Source organism: Eleutherodactylus coqui, chromosome 12 (assembly GCF_035609145.1).
Source record: "Eleutherodactylus coqui strain aEleCoq1 chromosome 12, aEleCoq1.hap1, whole genome shotgun sequence".
NCBI classification, from domain to species: domain Eukaryota; kingdom Metazoa; phylum Chordata; class Amphibia; order Anura; family Eleutherodactylidae; genus Eleutherodactylus; species Eleutherodactylus coqui.
The window spans coordinates 42041907-42059827 of record NC_089848.1 but is presented as its reverse complement, the minus strand read 5'-3'; the positions used below and the strand labels follow the sequence as shown (position 1 = coordinate 42059827).

The 17921-nt window shown below is 43.6% G+C and overlaps 1 protein-coding gene across 1 annotated transcript in view; it reads left to right on the top strand.

The window, feature by feature from the left end:
- Positions 1-17921, top strand: part of LOC136586937 (collagen alpha-6(VI) chain-like) — a 126674-nt gene that overhangs the window by 50981 nt on the left and 57772 nt on the right. Inside the window, exons 16-22 of the mRNA XM_066585279.1 lie at positions 1306-1350; positions 1442-1495; positions 3228-3290; positions 6139-6204; positions 8571-8624; positions 10702-10737; positions 16485-16547. Coding sequence (XP_066441376.1) covers positions 1306-1350; positions 1442-1495; positions 3228-3290; positions 6139-6204; positions 8571-8624; positions 10702-10737; positions 16485-16547 — 381 coding nt within the window. The remainder of the gene's footprint in view (positions 1-1305; positions 1351-1441; positions 1496-3227; positions 3291-6138; positions 6205-8570; positions 8625-10701; positions 10738-16484; positions 16548-17921) is intronic.

Genomic DNA, 17921 nt, shown 5'->3' with positions numbered 1-17921 from the left:
CTACTCTATGCTAGTGTCACTGCACATATTAGTAATGACGATTAAGGTCCTTTGTGTAAAAACTTTGAAGGAAACTTTTAACTTACTGCTCATATTTTGCTTTTGTACCATTAGGCCTTAGTCAGACGGGCGTTTTTAGCCGCGATTTGCGCATGCGTCCGGCAATTTTATAAAACCATTGCTTTGCAATGGTATCGGACACATGAGCGCTTTTTATGCGCTCGTCCGATAAATTATAGAACAAAAAAATCGCAGATCGCACCTATCTGCGATCTGCGATTCCTGTTCTCTTCTCTATATGCGCTCAATGGGGCCGGCGGCAGCAGCGCCGACCCTATTGAGAACATATAGAAGACAAATCATTCTTCTCTGCCACAGCTGTAACAGCTGTGGCAGAGAAGAACGATGTTTGCCCATTGAATTCAATGGAGCCGGCAATTCAGCCGCTCCATTGAAAGCAATGGGCTGCTGGCGTGCGCAGGGTGAATTGTCGGGAAGGGGTTAAATATATAAGCCCTTCCCTGCAATTCATCCTAAAATGTGTTAAAATAAAAAAAAATTGTATACTCACCTTTCCGCTGCAGCCGGAGTCCAGCCGCGGCCACTGTCAGTTCTCCTGAACTGCTTCTCGGCACTATTCAGCCGGCGGGGCTTTAAAATCCCCGCCTGCTGAATGATTTGCCTCTGATTGGTCACAGCCCTGACCAATCAGAGGCCGGTTTTACTCACACACCCATTCATGAATTCATGAATGGGTGAGTGACTGCTGCCTCTCAGCGCTGAGCCAATCAGGGGGCAGGTCTGACTCACACCCACTGCAGGACGGCCGCGCGGAGCTCTGGCTACCGGGAGAAGGTGAGTATACAATTTTTTTTTATTTTAACACATTTTAGGATGAATTGCAGGGAAGGGCTTATATATTTAAGCCCTTACCGACAATTCATCCCGGGCTCGCCCGCAGCGCATTGCTTTAAATGGAGGCGGCTCTATTGCCGTCTCCATTGAATGCAATGCGCTGGACAGCTCCGGCCTGTTTCTAATGAAACGCGGCTAGGAGCAGATTTTCGGGCGATTTGCGGGCGACTTGCGTGCACCGGTCACGCGATTTGCGGATGCGCATCCGTCATGCGATCCGCAAATCGCGCGAAAAAACGCCCGTCTGACTAAGGCCTAAGAGAACACAGGATACCTTATTACAGTCACATTAAGGTTTTTTTGTGACTATTATGTATAATTTAAATGGTTACATACACTGTATCTTAGTTAACGGTATGGAACAAAATGTATTTTCTTGTGTTTTAACAGAGTGAAACTGGAGAACCTGGGCTTGACGGACTTAACGGAGAAGAGGTATACTGTGTAACATACAGATTCATTTGTCATTTCGTTCTAATAACAAGTTTCAGTTCTCATATATATTTTTTTCTCATTCTTTTTATAGGGCAGATCTGGATATCCAGGGGTAAAGGGGGAAAGAGGTGAAAAAGGAGAGCAAGTAAGATATTTGTAGTAGGTTATACTAATAGCTATGAATATGCTTATAACTACACATACAGTGCTTCCAAAATTTGCACATGCAATAAATGGTGAATAGAATCCATTGATTTCAATGGTTTGGTCACATGTGCATTTTTATGTGCATGCATTTCGGTTGCGCAAACAAAAATGCAGCTTGTCCTATCTGGGTGCAACTATTAGCCCATATTAAATTTAATTGGCCATTGAAATCAAAGGGAGCATATTGGGATGCTTTTTGCATGCACAAATAGGCAGGGCACCTGTGAGTAAAAAATACAATAAAATACACAGAAACACATGCAAAAATGCAACGCTCATCGTGCAAATATGTGTGAGGCCTATAGGCTTAGGGTGCGGGCAGACGAGCGTAGGCGTATTTACGTTCGCACGAGCGCAACGTATAATCGCCCGAGCGATCGTTTTTCACCGATTACGACCAGAGCTAGAAAGCGTATTTTCGTTTGTTCCTACTTTGCAAACGGTCTTTTCGGCGATCGAATATGCGTTGGCGCGTATTTCGGTCGCATATGTTCCGTTTTTTTTCGAATTGCCGTTTTTACGCGCCGTAAAATCGCCCATGTGAACGAATACATTCGAAACCATTGCCTCAGATGGTCACGTATATACGTTTGGTCGCAAAAACGCGCCGTTTATGCGCTCGTCTGCCCGCACCCTTAACCTGGACAAACATGGTTTAGTCCCGTCATCCTGCCGTGATAATCATGGCCGCATAATGGGACAAAACGAAACCACTGATTTCAATTGATTTAACCCTTTGCATTCCAATTTTGGATTCAGGGTTTCCTAGGGGGCTTTTTCTTTCTGCCATTATACAATAGCTGTGGACTTACTCTTGTCATGAGACTTTGGAAACTGCAGTAACGGCTCGTTCACATGGGTGTATGCAGCTTTCGGTCCGTGAATACGCGGCATATTAATAGACTGAAACAGTGCATATTTCACGTGCATCTGGCCCTGATAGCATTTTTTTGCGCGTGTTTCACATACTCAAAAAAATGCAAGCAGGTTCCATTTACTGTATCTGCAAATGCACAGTGAATATGCATGTAGCATGCATATTCACTATGTGTTTGTACAGTCCCATTGACTGCAATGGGCTATTTTGGCCCAGGATACTGACCAAAATAAGACATGCTGCATAGGTCTGAACGCCTCAACGCAAATCAATGGTGATTTAGTACTCCATATTATACTCGAATACAGAGTGTGTTTATGCCCGCGTGAATGAGGCCTAATACCTAAAAAGTCAGTCTAAGGCCGGGCCCACATGTAGTAGGCCCACAGCAAATTCTGGCTGTGACCCCGGCCGTGGCCCTGCGTACGGCACTTAACTGTATTGCATATGACCACGGAGCCTCGCAGGAAGTCATGCACTGCACAGGTTTTTATTTGTTTGTATATCCCGCACTGTAGCTTCGTGATGATGTGGGTGCCCACAGCTCATATACAATGTTAATTGCATATGGGCTACGGGTCACACGCCTCCATTGAGTCAATCGAGTCCATCTGCGCAGATTCTGCAGTAAAATAGAGCATGCTGCAATTTTTCTTCCACTTGTGGAATACACAATTCATAATTGCGAGCGTGAAGGAAAATTCGAAAGTGTATGGCTTTCAATGCCAGCGTTTTACAATGGGTTGTCCGGCCTATCCCTGGGTGTGACTGAAATTTTGTTCACTTTTCATAGGGTAAATCTGGAATAAGAGGAGCTAAAGGGCATAAAGGCTATGAAGGCCACAATGGCGCTACCGTAAGTATATAGAATTAAAAATGAATAATTGTTCTTCTTAATTGTTTGGAGAACACTTCCAGTAGACACACAACTTTCCGAATGTAGGTCTTCCCACCGTTGTCTATCAAACGCTGGGTTTCTTTTATGTATGCAGTGTCGTATGTACTGGCCAAAAATCTAGCCTCTTGCGTGCTTCAGATAACGCACCATATTGAATTTTACAGTCTACTCTACTTCAGAGCTGGCAGGTCTAGATGTCCGGTCACAGATGGTCTGAAAAATAGTCCACAAGTAGCCGATGTGAATACTGCAAACATGCACTTATTAAGATATAGTGAAAGGAAATGATGGAATGTTCCAGCATAGAATACAGACGAGGTAATGGTTGCTTCACACCAGCATTTGGGGGTTCTATTTTCCTGCTCTATTAGGGATATCAGGAAAATGGCACCCATGACCAAACCGAACATCGCCAAAGGGACCCCTCATGACTATAATAAGGTCCATTCAATTTCTGGCTAGCAGTCCAGCATTTTGATGGAATTTACAGGATAAAAAAATGGTGCTATTATGTCCTGCTTTGCAGCGGAAATAAGCAACGGAGATTCCAGAACATCCAACTGTGATGTGAATAAACCCTAAGATGGGTATTTCGCATACAATATATAAGTTGGAGAATATTGGTGACATGTAATAATTAAAGCAGAAGTGTTATTAGTGTTTGAGAAGAGCCGATCTTACAGATTCTCACTTACAGTTTCACTGCCAAAAGTTCACAATAGGATTTTACCATTCATCACATGTATACGTTTTAAGGACTTCTTCACATGGGCGTTGTTATGTTTGTGTGGGATGTGAGAACTGGGCCCACATGAACGTTACCAAGGATAGGGAACACCAGGTGAAATAACCACCAATTAACACCTCTCCCTATCTTCTACAAAGGAAGATGACCAAGGACCTACCTAAGCGGGGACATCGCCCCAATAGTGGGCGGCCCAGAGGTCTTCGGATCTGGGCCCTTGCTGCCCCTATTAACCCACGCTCCCAGGCTAGGTCGCAAACTCATGCCAAGACCAACAGGGACAACTGGACAGGATAAGAAGACACACAGAGCCATAATAACACCATACAGCAGCCAATACACAAACACTAGTAGCAGATGTTAATGCTATAAATGCCAGGTATTTGTTGACATTTTGGCCCCAATGTGGAAGCTAGCGGGCCACGTTACAGCTCCCGGCAATACCGCTAGTCCCTACACTAACCGGGAGTCCAGCGACATAACCAAAAGAAAAAAACAAGACAGAAACCTTTCTTGCAGCCACCACACATAGAACCTGCTCACCCAACACAGAGAGAGAATGAGAACAGAGACAGCTGAACACATTCACACCTGGGAAGACCACGTCATGGCTCTTGGCAATACCGCTAGTCCCTACACTCACCAATTTTGCCGTGATTTTCTCATGAGAAAGACCTTAGGTCTGTGTGTTAAAACGCATCACATCGCACAAAAATCTCAAGTTCATGCCTTGCGATGCAATAAAAAGGAAACTCCATAGGGTAACATGGGAGATTAAAAAAAGCAAAATGCAGAAAGATAGGGCATGCCATGATTTTTTTTTCGCAACATCGCATGAGTGAAAGACGTGAAGAAAACCATTGAAAAGCATTGGTTTCATAATTCCACTCTCACATCGTGCGGAAATCATGTAATTTTATCACAAAAGCACTGGCTCTGATTGGTTCTCGGGTGCCACAGCTCAGCCAATCAGGGCAGCGTTTGATGAACCAATCACAGCCATCACATTAAATGGCTGTGATTGGTTCATCAAGCACTGCATTGATTGGCCGAGCCACAGTGCTCGAAAACCAATCAGAGTCAGTGCTTCCTGGAGGCAGAATTTATGAACCCCCTAAATAGGAAGCGGAGGCTGAAGACTGCAAACAAGTGCGGCGAGGCTTAGGGAGAAGAAGTCCAGAGGAGAGGACAGCACTTGTTAGGTAATGTATTGTTTTTTGCGTTTTTTTATGCAACTAGGGCTTATTTTTAGGGTAGGACTCATAATTCAAGCCCCCCGAAAATCCAGGCAAAAGAGCTCTACAAAGTCATGCGACTTCATAGCGTGAAAAAATTGGGATATAGCCGTGAAAAAACGCAGTGATGTCGTACAGAAATCGCAGGAACACAGCTGCGATATCGCTGCGAGTTTCTCGTGGCGATATCACTGTCACCTGTGTAAAAGAGGCCTTAGTCACAGCCGAAGAACCGACTTTCTCCTGCTAGATTGCAGAAGCAGCAGCTTTAATCCTGCTCCGTATTTTAATCATTGGCTGGGATTAAAGCCCAGGACCTAGTGTTGTAAATTTATGGTGCTTGGTCCTTAATTGGACAATTGTGGCAGGTATCTGTCTAATCATCACTAAGTGTGCGAGAACATCCATGTAATTATATCATACAGGAAGTTTATGGTACCTGTATGAGTCACACAGGCTTGTTCCCATAAACTGTCAATCAAGTCCAACATCACCCATTGAGAGTAAATGGTGGGGGTCGCCCACTAGACAAACTGAGAGCACTAGGACCCAGATCAAAGAAGAGCCATCCAGGCAACAGAAGGGGAGTATGGGAAAAAATATGAGGATAGAGTCGGTGGGACTGCAGATGTAGAGCGTTGCAGCCAGGGCCCCCTTGCCTTCATCCAGTGACAAGTCTTCTTTCAGCAAATATCCCACCATATAGTAAATGTATCATACTATGAAGTGAGGTGCATTATTCATGCAAAACAGCCTCTGAACTGCATAAAAATGTCAATGATGATGTCCTCATTGAACTAATACTAATACCTTGTTTTGTGAACAGGGTGATCCTGGAAAACAAAGCACAATCCAAGGACCCCCAGGGCGTAAAGGAGATTTAGGCATGGAGGTGATTATCCACTTTCTAGCTGTATTTTATTTTTCCCTTTAGCTTCCTTCAGAGTTGTAGAATATATAGTGCTTGTAAAAATGACTTTTTAATTCTGTGACAACATTGAATTCTAGATAAATCTATTTGCCCTTTATAACATCAATCAAGAGAATGAGGGGAGCTAAGAAACCAGGAGCCAATATTGGTTATTGTTGTTGAAAGATTATTTGCAATGAATAACATATTCCCCAATTTACTGGTATATCATAGATTCATACATAGATCCCAAAGAAGTGAAACTTTAACAAATGTAGGGTTTATGCCAACTGTAACCCCTTAAATATGCACTCTTTGTAAAAGGAAATCCGGCCCCTAAAAACTGTTGTCGCTTTGCTGCAAAACTCAGTGTGCAGCTACATCCCAGGCAGATATACAAATGATGAGACTTGTGGTGATTAGATGAACGGTCTTGTCACCGGAGGCCCTGAAAGTGGTTCTCCCCCTTGGCCTATAAAAGGCTCTTGGAGGCTCCTTGTGTGTAGTGTTTCTTCCGTTTGTGTAGAGCTTGTTGGCCACTAGACGCCTCTACGATGCAGAGAAGAGATTTCACCCCGTTACCAGAGTTTGAGAGGGGCGCATTATTGGGATGTGAGAAGCTGGATGGTTGTATCCATGAATTGTCCCCCATCGGCCATTCTAGCCAGACTGTTAGGAGGTGGGAGGGACCAGTGGATGCGTGAGGGCACACAAGGTGACCAGGCTCAGGACGCCCTCGACAGACCACCAGAAAAGAGGATTCTCTGATCGTCTGACAAGCTTAAGCAGCTCCAATTGTTTTGTTGTCCACCATAAAGAGACAGGAAGCTCCATTGTTACACCCCTGTGTCTCTCGGAACCATTTCCAGGCACTTGGCGGAAGGACATTTGGTCTCATGATGACTATTATGTGTAAGGTCTTTAACACCCACCCACCATCTTCTCTTTTTGCAGTGGTGTGGTGAACAGTGAAACTGGACTGTTAGAGAGTCAAACCAGGTTGCCTTCAGCGATAAATGCAGGTTTAGTTTGGGCACTGATGGCTGTGTTTGGAGATCTGGGGTTAAGCGCCTCAATCCTTCCATTGCTGTGGAGTGGCACATTGCCCCCGCTGCTGGTGTGATGGTCTGGGGGGCAATTGTCACCCCTAATAATGCTATGAGATACAATGACAACTCAGTGATATGTTCAGGACATCCTGGAGCCACACGTGTTCCTCTCATGGCGGCTTCCAAGAGACATTTTCCAGCAAAATAATGCTTAGCTGAACACAGCAAAGGGTGTCACAGGAATGTCTCCAAAATATTGCCACACTTCCATGGCCTGCCCGGTTGTCAGATTTATCACCAATGGAACACATATGACCATCTGGAACACCAATGTTGACAGCCTGTATGCCTCCATGCCTGTCTGTATCACATCTTGTATCCAAGCTAGAGGTGGTACAACAGGGTACTAAAACTTCCATGCCCGCCCATATCACATCTTGTATCCAAGTTAGAGGTGGTACAACAGGGTACTAGAGCCTCCATGCTGAGCCGTATCTCATCGAGTGTAGATAAAGTTAAACAGCAGCACTCACCACTACCAGTCTGGGGGGGAGAAAAAATCCTAAACTATATCCTTCAGCCTTGTCTGCCAGCCCAGACCGGGAACGAGTCCAAATTCCCAAAAGTATACATATAATAAGAGAGACGTCAGGCAGCAGATTTGGTGCGGTTGTATTTTATGCATTCATAGGAATACACAGACAATAATGCCTCCTCAGCACACAAGATGGCGACGTTTCGACTCTAAAGAAGGAGTCTTTGTCAAGCTTGACAAAGACTCATTCTTTAGAGTCGAAACGTCGCCATCTTGTGTGCTGAGGAGGCATTATTGTCTGTGTATTCCTATGAATGCATAAAATACAACCGCACCAAATCTGCTGCCTGACGTCTCTCTTATTATATGTATCACATCTTGTATCCAAGCTAGAGGCAGTACAACAGGATACTAGAGCCTCCCTTCAAGGGGTCAGTTTTCAGCAATAAATTCTCCTTTTGCTCTGATATTGTAATCACTTACGTATATCAACTTTACAATCACACAGAGAAAGTTTCATTTGATTCCAACAGCTTCTATGGGAGAGAGGTTTTGGACAATGAGAATAAAAATACTATAGCATGTTGCCATTACTTTACATAAACTAACAAAGATTAGAAGAGCATCATATATTTCTGAAATGGCCCATAGTAGCCATTATCTTCCATAGTCTATGTTGATTTTACTAATAACATCCCTACAGAACTCTTATAATGACTGGATAAGAGTCCTATACATTATGTTTTATTCTGTCACTTCTCTAGGGTGATCCTGGACTGGAAGGAAAACCTGGAGAACCTGGTGCTGCTGGAAATAATGTAAGATTTTAACAGCATTGACTTCTGGGAACAAGAAAGAATCTGATATATTTCCATATGGACATTTATCAAACTGTTTATTATGTTATCTCTATAACTGGTGTGGCATTATTATTAGAGATGAGCGAACGTGTTCGTCCGAGCTTGATATTCGTGCGAATATTAGGGTGTTCGGTATGTTCGTTATCCGTAACGAACACCATGCGGTGTCCGGGTTACTTTAACTTTCTTCCCTGAGACGTTAGCGCTTTTTTTTGGCCAATATAAAGACAGGGAAGGCATTACAACTTCCCCCTGCAACGTTTAAGCCCTATACCACCCCCCTGCAGTGAGTGGCTGGGGAGATAAGGTGTCCGCCTGATATAAAAGTCTGCCCCTCCCGCGGTTCGCTATGGATGCATTCTATATGCGCTCAATGGGGCCAGCGGCAGCAGCGCTGACCCCATTGAGAACATATAGAAGACAAATCCTTCTTCTCTGCCATAGCTGTAACAGCTGTAGCAGAGAAGAACGATGTTTGCCCATTGAATTCAATGGAGCGGCAATACAGCATGTTCCACTGAATGCAATGGGCTGCCGGCGATCGCAGGATGAATGGTCGGAAAGGGGTTAAATATATAACCCCTTTCCTGCAATTCATCCAGAAATGTGTTACACTAAAAATATATACCGGCGTATAAGGCGACCGGGTGTATAAGACGACCCCCCAACTGTCACCTTATACGCCGGTAATACAGTGGAGCAAAGAATAAAAAGCATTACTTACGTTTTTAGATGATCTGCGGCGCTCCTGCAGGCTGTCGCTCCCTCCTAATCCACGGCAAAGTATTCCTTTCTCCACGAAAGGCTTGAAATCCCCACCTCCAGAAACACAGCCAATCACAGCCATTCAATGACATCATTGTCATTGGCTGTGATTGGCTGAAGGCACGTGTCTTTCTGGAGGCAGGGATTTAAAGCCTTTCATAGAGAAAGCTTGTCTGCCGTGGATTAGGAGGGAGTGACAGCCTGCAGGAGCGCCGCAGATCATCTAAAAACGTAAGTAATGCTTTTTATTCTTTGCTCCACTGTATTACCGGCGTATAAGGTGACAGTTGGGGGGTCGTCTTATACGCCCGGTCGCCTTATACGCCGGTATATATTTTTAGTGTAACACATTTCTGGATGAATTGCAGGAAAGGGGTTATATATTTAACCCCTTTCCGACCATTCATCCTGCGATCGCGGGCAGCCCATTGCATTCAGTGGAACCTGCTGTATTGCCGCTCCATTGAATTCAATGGGCAAACATCGTTCTTCTCTGCTACAGCTGTTACAGCTGTGGCAGAGGAGAACGATCTTTATGCTGACAGTGGGGGGGGGGGCACTCTTGCCGCTATTGTGGCTTAATAGTGGGACCTGGGAACTTGAGATGCAGCCCAACATGTAGCCCCTCGCCTGCCCTATCCGTCACTGTGTCATTCCCATCACTTTCTTGAATTGCCCAGATTTTCACACATGAAAACCTTAGCGAGCATCGGCGATATACAAAAATGCTCGGGTCGCCCATTGACTTCAATGGGGTTCGTTACTCGAAACGAACACCCGGACATCGCGGGAAGTTCGTTCCGGATAACGAACACCCGAACATTTTGGTGTTCGCTCATCTCTAATTATTATTATTATTTCCATTACTAGCTCTTATGTATTTAGTGCTGACTTATTTTATAGCAGGTGCGATCAAATCACAGAATATGTAAAAAAAATAAAAGTAGGGGTCCATCATGAGTATAACTACCAGGGTAATAGATATTGTAGTAAACATACTAGCAGCTGTAGGGCCTAGTAGATTAGAAGTGATTAGTAACTGTGGATGATGTAAGTAGAGAGCTGAACAATTACTGCAGATCACTGGGAGATCAAAAAAGGCCACAGGAGACCATAAAAGCCTTCCTGCCCTGATGAAGCAGGCACAACTCCAAGTTTGACTACAGGGCTCTATGGTTACTTGTTACACTCTAGCATGAATATAAGAAAGACCAACAAATATGTTCATTATTGTCTAGTAGTATAATTAATTACGTATTCTATATTTCAGGGTCTTCCTGGTAGAAGAAGCAATTACGGACCACCGGTATGATTATAGCAACTTATTAAGTCAGGAGAAACTTTAATTTATCATAATTAGCATTTTACCAGTCAACATTTTAGTTTGTCAATAATTCTTCACAATCACTTTCTAATCTTTAATTTTTTTAATCAGAATTGAAGATTACCTGAGTTTTCAACAAGTTTTCTAAAGTACAACAGGTTCTCCTTACCAACTCATTTGCTGCTGTTTGTACCATACTTCATGTCTGTAACTTCTGATTTTCAGGTGGTCTTCCCCATCTTTCTGTTGCCCTGCTGTTTGCAATCCACTCTGATGGAGGGGGCATGTAGTAAGCCTAGCATTCTGCCAGCAGTTCACTGTCCTGTACTTCCTTCCCGTTACTTCTCATGCAGCATTGCACATTCTTCGGTCCAATCAGCAGGGAGGCAGTATCTGAATGCCCACCCGTCTGCTATTTTTTCAGGATAATCAGGCATTTAGAGATATTCTGGCCAAATGCATAGTCAACTCACTATAATATGTGCAGATTATTATCACAGTGTCTGCAAATCTGTCTGTCTGTGGCCTTAGTCAGACGGGCGTTTTTAGCCGCGATTTGCGCATGCGCATGCGTCCGGCAATTTTTTAAAACCATTGCTTTGCAATGGTATCGGACACATGAGCGCTTTTTATGCGCTCGTCCGATAAATTATAGAACAAAAAATCGCAGATCACACCTATCTGCGATCTGCGATTCCTGTTCTCTTCTGTATATGCGCTCAATGGGGCCGGCGGCAGCAGCGCCGACCCCATTGAGAACATATAGAAGACAAATCATTCTTCTCTGCCACAGCTGTAACAGCTGTGGCAGAGAAGAACGATGTTTGCCCATTGAAAGCAATGGGCTGCCAGCGTGCGCGGGGTGAATTGTCGGGAAGGGGTTAAATATATAAACCCTTCCCTGCAATTGATCCTAAAATGTGTTAAAATAAAAAAAAATTGTATACTCACCTTTCCGCTGCAGCCGGAGTCCAGCCGCGGCCGCTGTCAGTTCTCCTGAACTGCTTCTCGGCACTATTCAGCTGGCGGGGCTTTAAAATCCCCGCCTGCTGAATGATCTGCCTCTGATTGGTCACAGCCCTGACCAATCAGAGGCTGAAAACACTCACACACCCATTCATGAATTCATGAATGGGTGAGTGACTGCTGCCTCTCAGCGCTGAGCCAATCAGGGGCAGGTCTGACTCACATCCATTCATGAATTCATGAATGGGTGTGAGTGAGGCATGCCTCTGATTGGCTCAGCGCTGAGCCAACCAGGGGGCAGGTCTGACTCACACCCCCTTCACACCCACTGCAGGACGGCCGCTCGGAACTCCGGCTCCCGGCAGAAGGTGAGTATACAATTTTTTTTCATTTTAACACATTTTAGGATGCATTGCAGGGAAGGGCTTATATATTTAAGCCCTTACCGACAATTCATCTCGGGCTCGCCCGCAGCGCATTGCTTTCAATGGAGACGGCTGTATTGCCGTCTCCATTGAATGCAATGCGCTGGACAGCCCCGGCCCGTTTCTAATGAAACGCGGCTAGGAGCAGATTTTCGGGCGATTTGCGGGCGACTTGCGCGCACTGGTCATGCGATTTGCGGATGCGCATCCGTCATGCGATCCGCAAATCGCGGCTAAAAACGCCCATCTGACTAAGGCCTGTAAGTGCATGGGAGCCGCCTATGAAAATAGCTCCTGCCTTGTTGCAAGGGAAATGTCCATGTGCCATTGTTACTAAGGAAACTCTGTTCCTAACAACAGAGAGTGGTTTGCACAGAAGCAAGGGAGACCCATAGTGGAGGTAAGCGTCTAGGGTCATCCTTCCTATCAGACTCGAGGCTTGCAGCTCTTCCAGCTCTGCTGTTTTCCTCTGAGTGTGGTAGGAACTGATCTTTTTATCTAGTTCCTGTGACAATCACAGGTGTTTCCTCTCTCTGATACTAGAATGCCTGTCTGTAGCCTTCTGCCGGCCTTTCTGTGTACTGCATTTCTCCATGCTTTAAGAATGAATTCAGTTCAAAGGAGCTGAGTTGCAATACTAGACACAACCTACGAACAAGGGTGGCATTGTGCTTGGAAGAAAGCAGCCATGTTTTTCTAACCCTGGACAACTTCTTTAAATGCTTTTTTCATTGTTTCTGTATGATTTGTTTACAAATGGCGGGTTTTGGTGTGGAGTTTGACACTGATCTGCAGAAGAGCTCTCCTTTTCAACTGAATGGCTGCAGTTCTGCATCAAAATCCCCACCAAATGGTGGGGATTTTGACATGGATTTTGCTGAAGGTTTTTCCATTGCAGAAAATCTGCAGCAACATCCTTTTGAGCCATGATCATACTGTTTAAAGGGGTTGTTCGAGATGTTTTTGTTTTTTTTAAACCATGCTCATCATGCCACAACATAACAAACAGTCATACGTATACTTACTTCTCTCGGCTTCTAGCATCTTTCGTGTTATCAGCTCGGTCCTCCCTGGCCAATGTTTATTTACAGACTGCAACAGCCTGTTTTTGGGACGTCGCAGGCTACTGCAGACAATGGCAGAGTTCAACGCTCGATTGTTGAGCTCTGTCATTCAGTGCAGCTACCTTTGACATACTGTACACAGTTTATTGCAGCCTATTAACAAAAAACGGCCAGGGATGACCGAGTAACAGCACAGTAGATGCTGAGATCCTGGAAAGTATATGACTGTGTGTATTTTGTGGAGGAGCATGGTATAAAAAAAAATAAATCTCACACAACCCCTTTAAACCCCTCACAGTCAACTGACATTGCTGTGGAAAGCTGTGGACAGTCAGCCATTTATTCCAATGTAATTAGAAAATGTATTAAAACTTGCTAAAGGTGGAATCTAATCACTCAAATAGCAGCAATAATTTTAGCTCTTAGCCATTTTCAGTAACACAATGTTTAAGATTTCTTTTGAAATCAAAGGTCCATGCTGTGAGAAAAGATAGGAACTGACCTATCTTTGATGCAAGCTGCGCAGGAGTTTCCATAGACTCCTATGGGAGCTGGATAACATGCACCACGCAGCTCCCGTTCGTATGAACGGGCAATTTCACTGCTAATTAAGCTCGAGACGTAATAGCTGGAAATCGCCCATTCACAATATTTTTAGTGCAGTATAGCCACGATCTTTTCACGTGCCTATACTGCGCTAAAACCATGCTCGTGTGAAGGAGCCCTAACACAGACAAAGCACACATTCATACCTTCAAAACAACTAAAAACTAAAATAACATGCCTCTCTATGTATCAAGATATACTGTAAATACTTCAATTCATTGCATTATGCAAAAGGATAGCTGAAATATCATGAATATCTGCAACCCCCAACTCCAAAAAAATTGGGGCAATGTAAATTTGAAGAAAAAAGAATAACCATATTTTAGTCACAATAGAATGTAGAATCCTTAACGGAAGGTGAAAGGGAAACATTTTTCCATCTACTTTAAAAAATTGTATTTAGAAATTGATGGCATCAACACAGCTCGAAAAAGTCGGGACAGGGGTAACAAAAGGCTCGAAAAGTAAGTGGTAGTAATGAAAAACAGCTGGAAGGTCAATTTTTTATTAAGTCCTATGACTGTGTATAAAAAGAGCATGTTAGGCAGAGTCTCTCCGAAGCAAAGATGGTCAGAGGTTCACCAATCTGTGAAAAACTATGCCTAAAAATTGTTCCACAATTTCAGAAAAGTGTTCCTCTGTAACACTTTGTAAAATTGTGTAACACTTGACTATCTCACCATCTATAGTGCACAATGTCATCAAAATATTCAGAGAATCTGGAGAAATATTGGATGTTCGAGATCTATGGGCACTCAGGCTTCACTGCATTAAAAACAGGCATGATTCTGTAAGGCCTCATGTCCACGGAAAAAGAAGAATTAAAATCCGCAGCAGATTTTAACTCTTCTCCTGCCCGCGGATCCGCATCCCATAGGGATGTATTGACCACACGCGGGTAGATAAATACCCGCGGATGGTCAATAAAAGTGATTTTTTTTAAAAATGGAGCATGAAAAAACCTGGACCATGCTCCATTTTCATGCGGGACGGCTCCCGCGGGCTTCTATTGAAGCCTATGGAAGCTGTCCGGATCCGCGGGAGACAAAAATCGGAATTTACTCACCCGCTCCGGTTCTTCCCTTCGCCGCGGCTCCATCTTCTCTCCGTCGCGGCCGGATCTTTTTTCTTCGGGCCGGCGCATGCGCGGGGCACGTCACCGACGTGCCCTGCGCATCCGCCGAGCCGAAGAAAGAAGATCCGGCCGCGACGCAGAGAAGATGACGCCGCGGCGAAGGGAAGATCCGGAGCGGGCGAGGGGTGAGTTTATTCTGATTTTTATGCCTCATGTCCGCGGAGCAGGAGGGACCCGCTACAGATTCTACATGGAGAATCCGTAGCGGGCCTGATTTTCCCAGTGGACATGAGGCCTAAGGGAACTCATAACATGGGCTCAGGAATACTTCCAGAAATCATTGTCTTTGAACGTAGTTCGCCATGGAATCCATAATTGTAAGTTAAAGTAGCATCATGCAAAGAAGCAGGCATATATCAACACAATCGAGATACACTGGCATCTTCTCTGGGCTAAAGATCATTTAAAATTGACTGAAGCAAAATAGAAAACTGTTTTGTGGTCAGATGAATCAAAATGTGTCATTTTTTTGGGAAACAATGGACACCATGTCCTGTGGACTCAAGAAGAGAGGGACCATCCAGCTTGTTATTAGCACACAGTTCAAAAACCTGCATCTCTGATTGTATGGGGTTGCATTAGTGTATATGGCATGGGCAGCTTACACATCTTGAAAGGCACCATTAATGCTGAGCAGTATATAGAGGTTTTAGAACAACACATGCTCCCATCTTTCAGAGAAGACCTTGCATATTTCAGCAAGACAATGCTAAACCACATACTGCATCCATCACAGCAGCATGGCTTTGCAGAAGAGTTTGGGTGCTCAACTAGCCACTTGCAGTCCGGACCCTTCACCAACAGAAAATATTTGGAGCATTAGGAAACTAAAAATCTAGCAACGATGACCCAGGACTGCGGAACAGCTAGAATCCTACATCAGACAAGAATGAAACAACATTTCTCTCCCAAAACTCTAGCAATTTGTGTCCTCACTTCCCAGATGTTTATAGACTGCTGTAAAAAGAAGAGGGAATGCTGCACCAGAGGTGTAACTAGATGTTTTTGGGCCCCAATGCAAAACCTGTAACAGGGCCCCCAACTATAATGCTTTATTCATAGTACTGGGCTCCCTATATGGAGAGAAGAGGCTTTATGGGCCCCCTAAGGCTCCTGGGCCCGGGTGCAACCGCATCCCCTGCAACCCCTATAGTTACGCCCCTGTGCTGCACAATGGTAGACATGGCCGGGGCCCAACTTTTTTGAGATGTGTTGCTGCCAACCATATCTAAATGGGTTTATTTTTTTAAATGAAATAGAAAAATGCCTCACTGTCACCTTCTGATATGTGTTCTATGTACTATTGTAAATAAAATATGTTAGATTAGATTTTCAAATCACTGCATTTTCTCTTTTCTTTGTGTCCCAACTTTTTTGGAATTTATATAATGTATTCATGTGTCAACAAAGTTAATCATGAGCAAAAAATACTATCATAAATGTAGCCCATTCCTTGTGAAGTATTTAGAGATGAATTCATTCTTTGATATTTGTGTGAATAAACATGTAAATAACCTCAAAATTTATCTGCAGGGAATTAAAGGGGATCCTGGTGCCCCGGGGAATGCAGGAGAACGAGGATTTATGGGTCCTCAGGTAAATAAATTCATGTCATATGGGTCGACTCTTAATAAAACATGTTTTAATTTTTTGGACCATTTGGTTAATTTACAGAAAAATATAATAATTCCTGGTAAGTATGAGCCTTGAGAAGAATTCCCTACACTTCTAATAATTATAATTGTCTGTGTGTCATATTTGATTAATTGCCTTTTTCTTGCCATTACAATAGCAGTGTGCCCTATCCTGAAGATAGTGTGCTCTATCCTACCCTAGAGGCTTTTATAATGCAGTCCATGTTCAAACACTACTTTCAGAAGGTTTGAAAGTAATCTACAAAAGTTTAGGCACCTGTAGGAATAGTTTACATCCAATTTCAAACCATAATTTGCTCTCTGTGCTGCAGAGCAGCTGCACTTGATGTGTTCCCTATAAGAAGCCCTTTGGCAAAAATCATAAATTCAGACTATTGTTGTGTTTCAGGTTAAAATGTCATAATGTTTTCATGTTTTTAACTTACTTTTGAACCTCTGAATCATTTCACTTTGTTTGCTGGACTTGGACAGTGTTGATGTGAAAAAATAACTGAAAACATTTAGGTGTTCTAAAACTTTTGACCAGTAGTGCATCCCTGATTACTACATGGACTTTGGCCCTATCAATCATATTAGTTGTGTTTTTTTATTTTTTGGTCTTGCAATCAGTAAATTTTCTCTTTTCTGGTTTAATGCATGTTTGTAAGCTTGTTTCAATACTGTTTCTGGGTCTCCCTAATCTAGAAATGTTTCCCAGTTCCCTTATCTGATTTACGTAAGAGAAAATAGTAAGAGTTTGACAAGGACTGGTCCATGCAGAAGGAATGACCTGTGGCCCCAGGAGTGTCTTATAAATCCTTGCTTTTCAAGTGACAGTTATCTCACAATTGATGCTCTGTTACAAGGCTTGGAAGGTACATGGAGGGAAGAATGATGGTGTGCGTTCTCAAGAAACTGAGTCAAAGAACAGATACAAGTTCACACAAAGGCACATGGTTATATTTATTTTAAATTATGGCACCAAACAGGAAATCAGACCCAGACACAGTTTGTTCGCACAGTACAGATAGCACCTCGGTTTTTTACTGTCTGTCCTCTGTTTCCAAAGAAAACGAATAACTTGGAGAAGCCAATCAGCAAAGTTTTGTGTCCAAGGTTATTCACAGAATGTCACCAACAAATATTAAAAAATCTGTTTCACATTTCAACAATTCCTGCCACGTTTACTGGGAAGCAGTCTGTGCTGATAGTCCTTTTATTTAAATTAATACTTTATAACTCAATAAAGGACAGGGTGTTTCAGTCCTTAACCCCGTAGGGACGCGGCTCTTTCTTTTCTCCATTTTTGTTATTCCTCCCCACCTTTGATAAATCA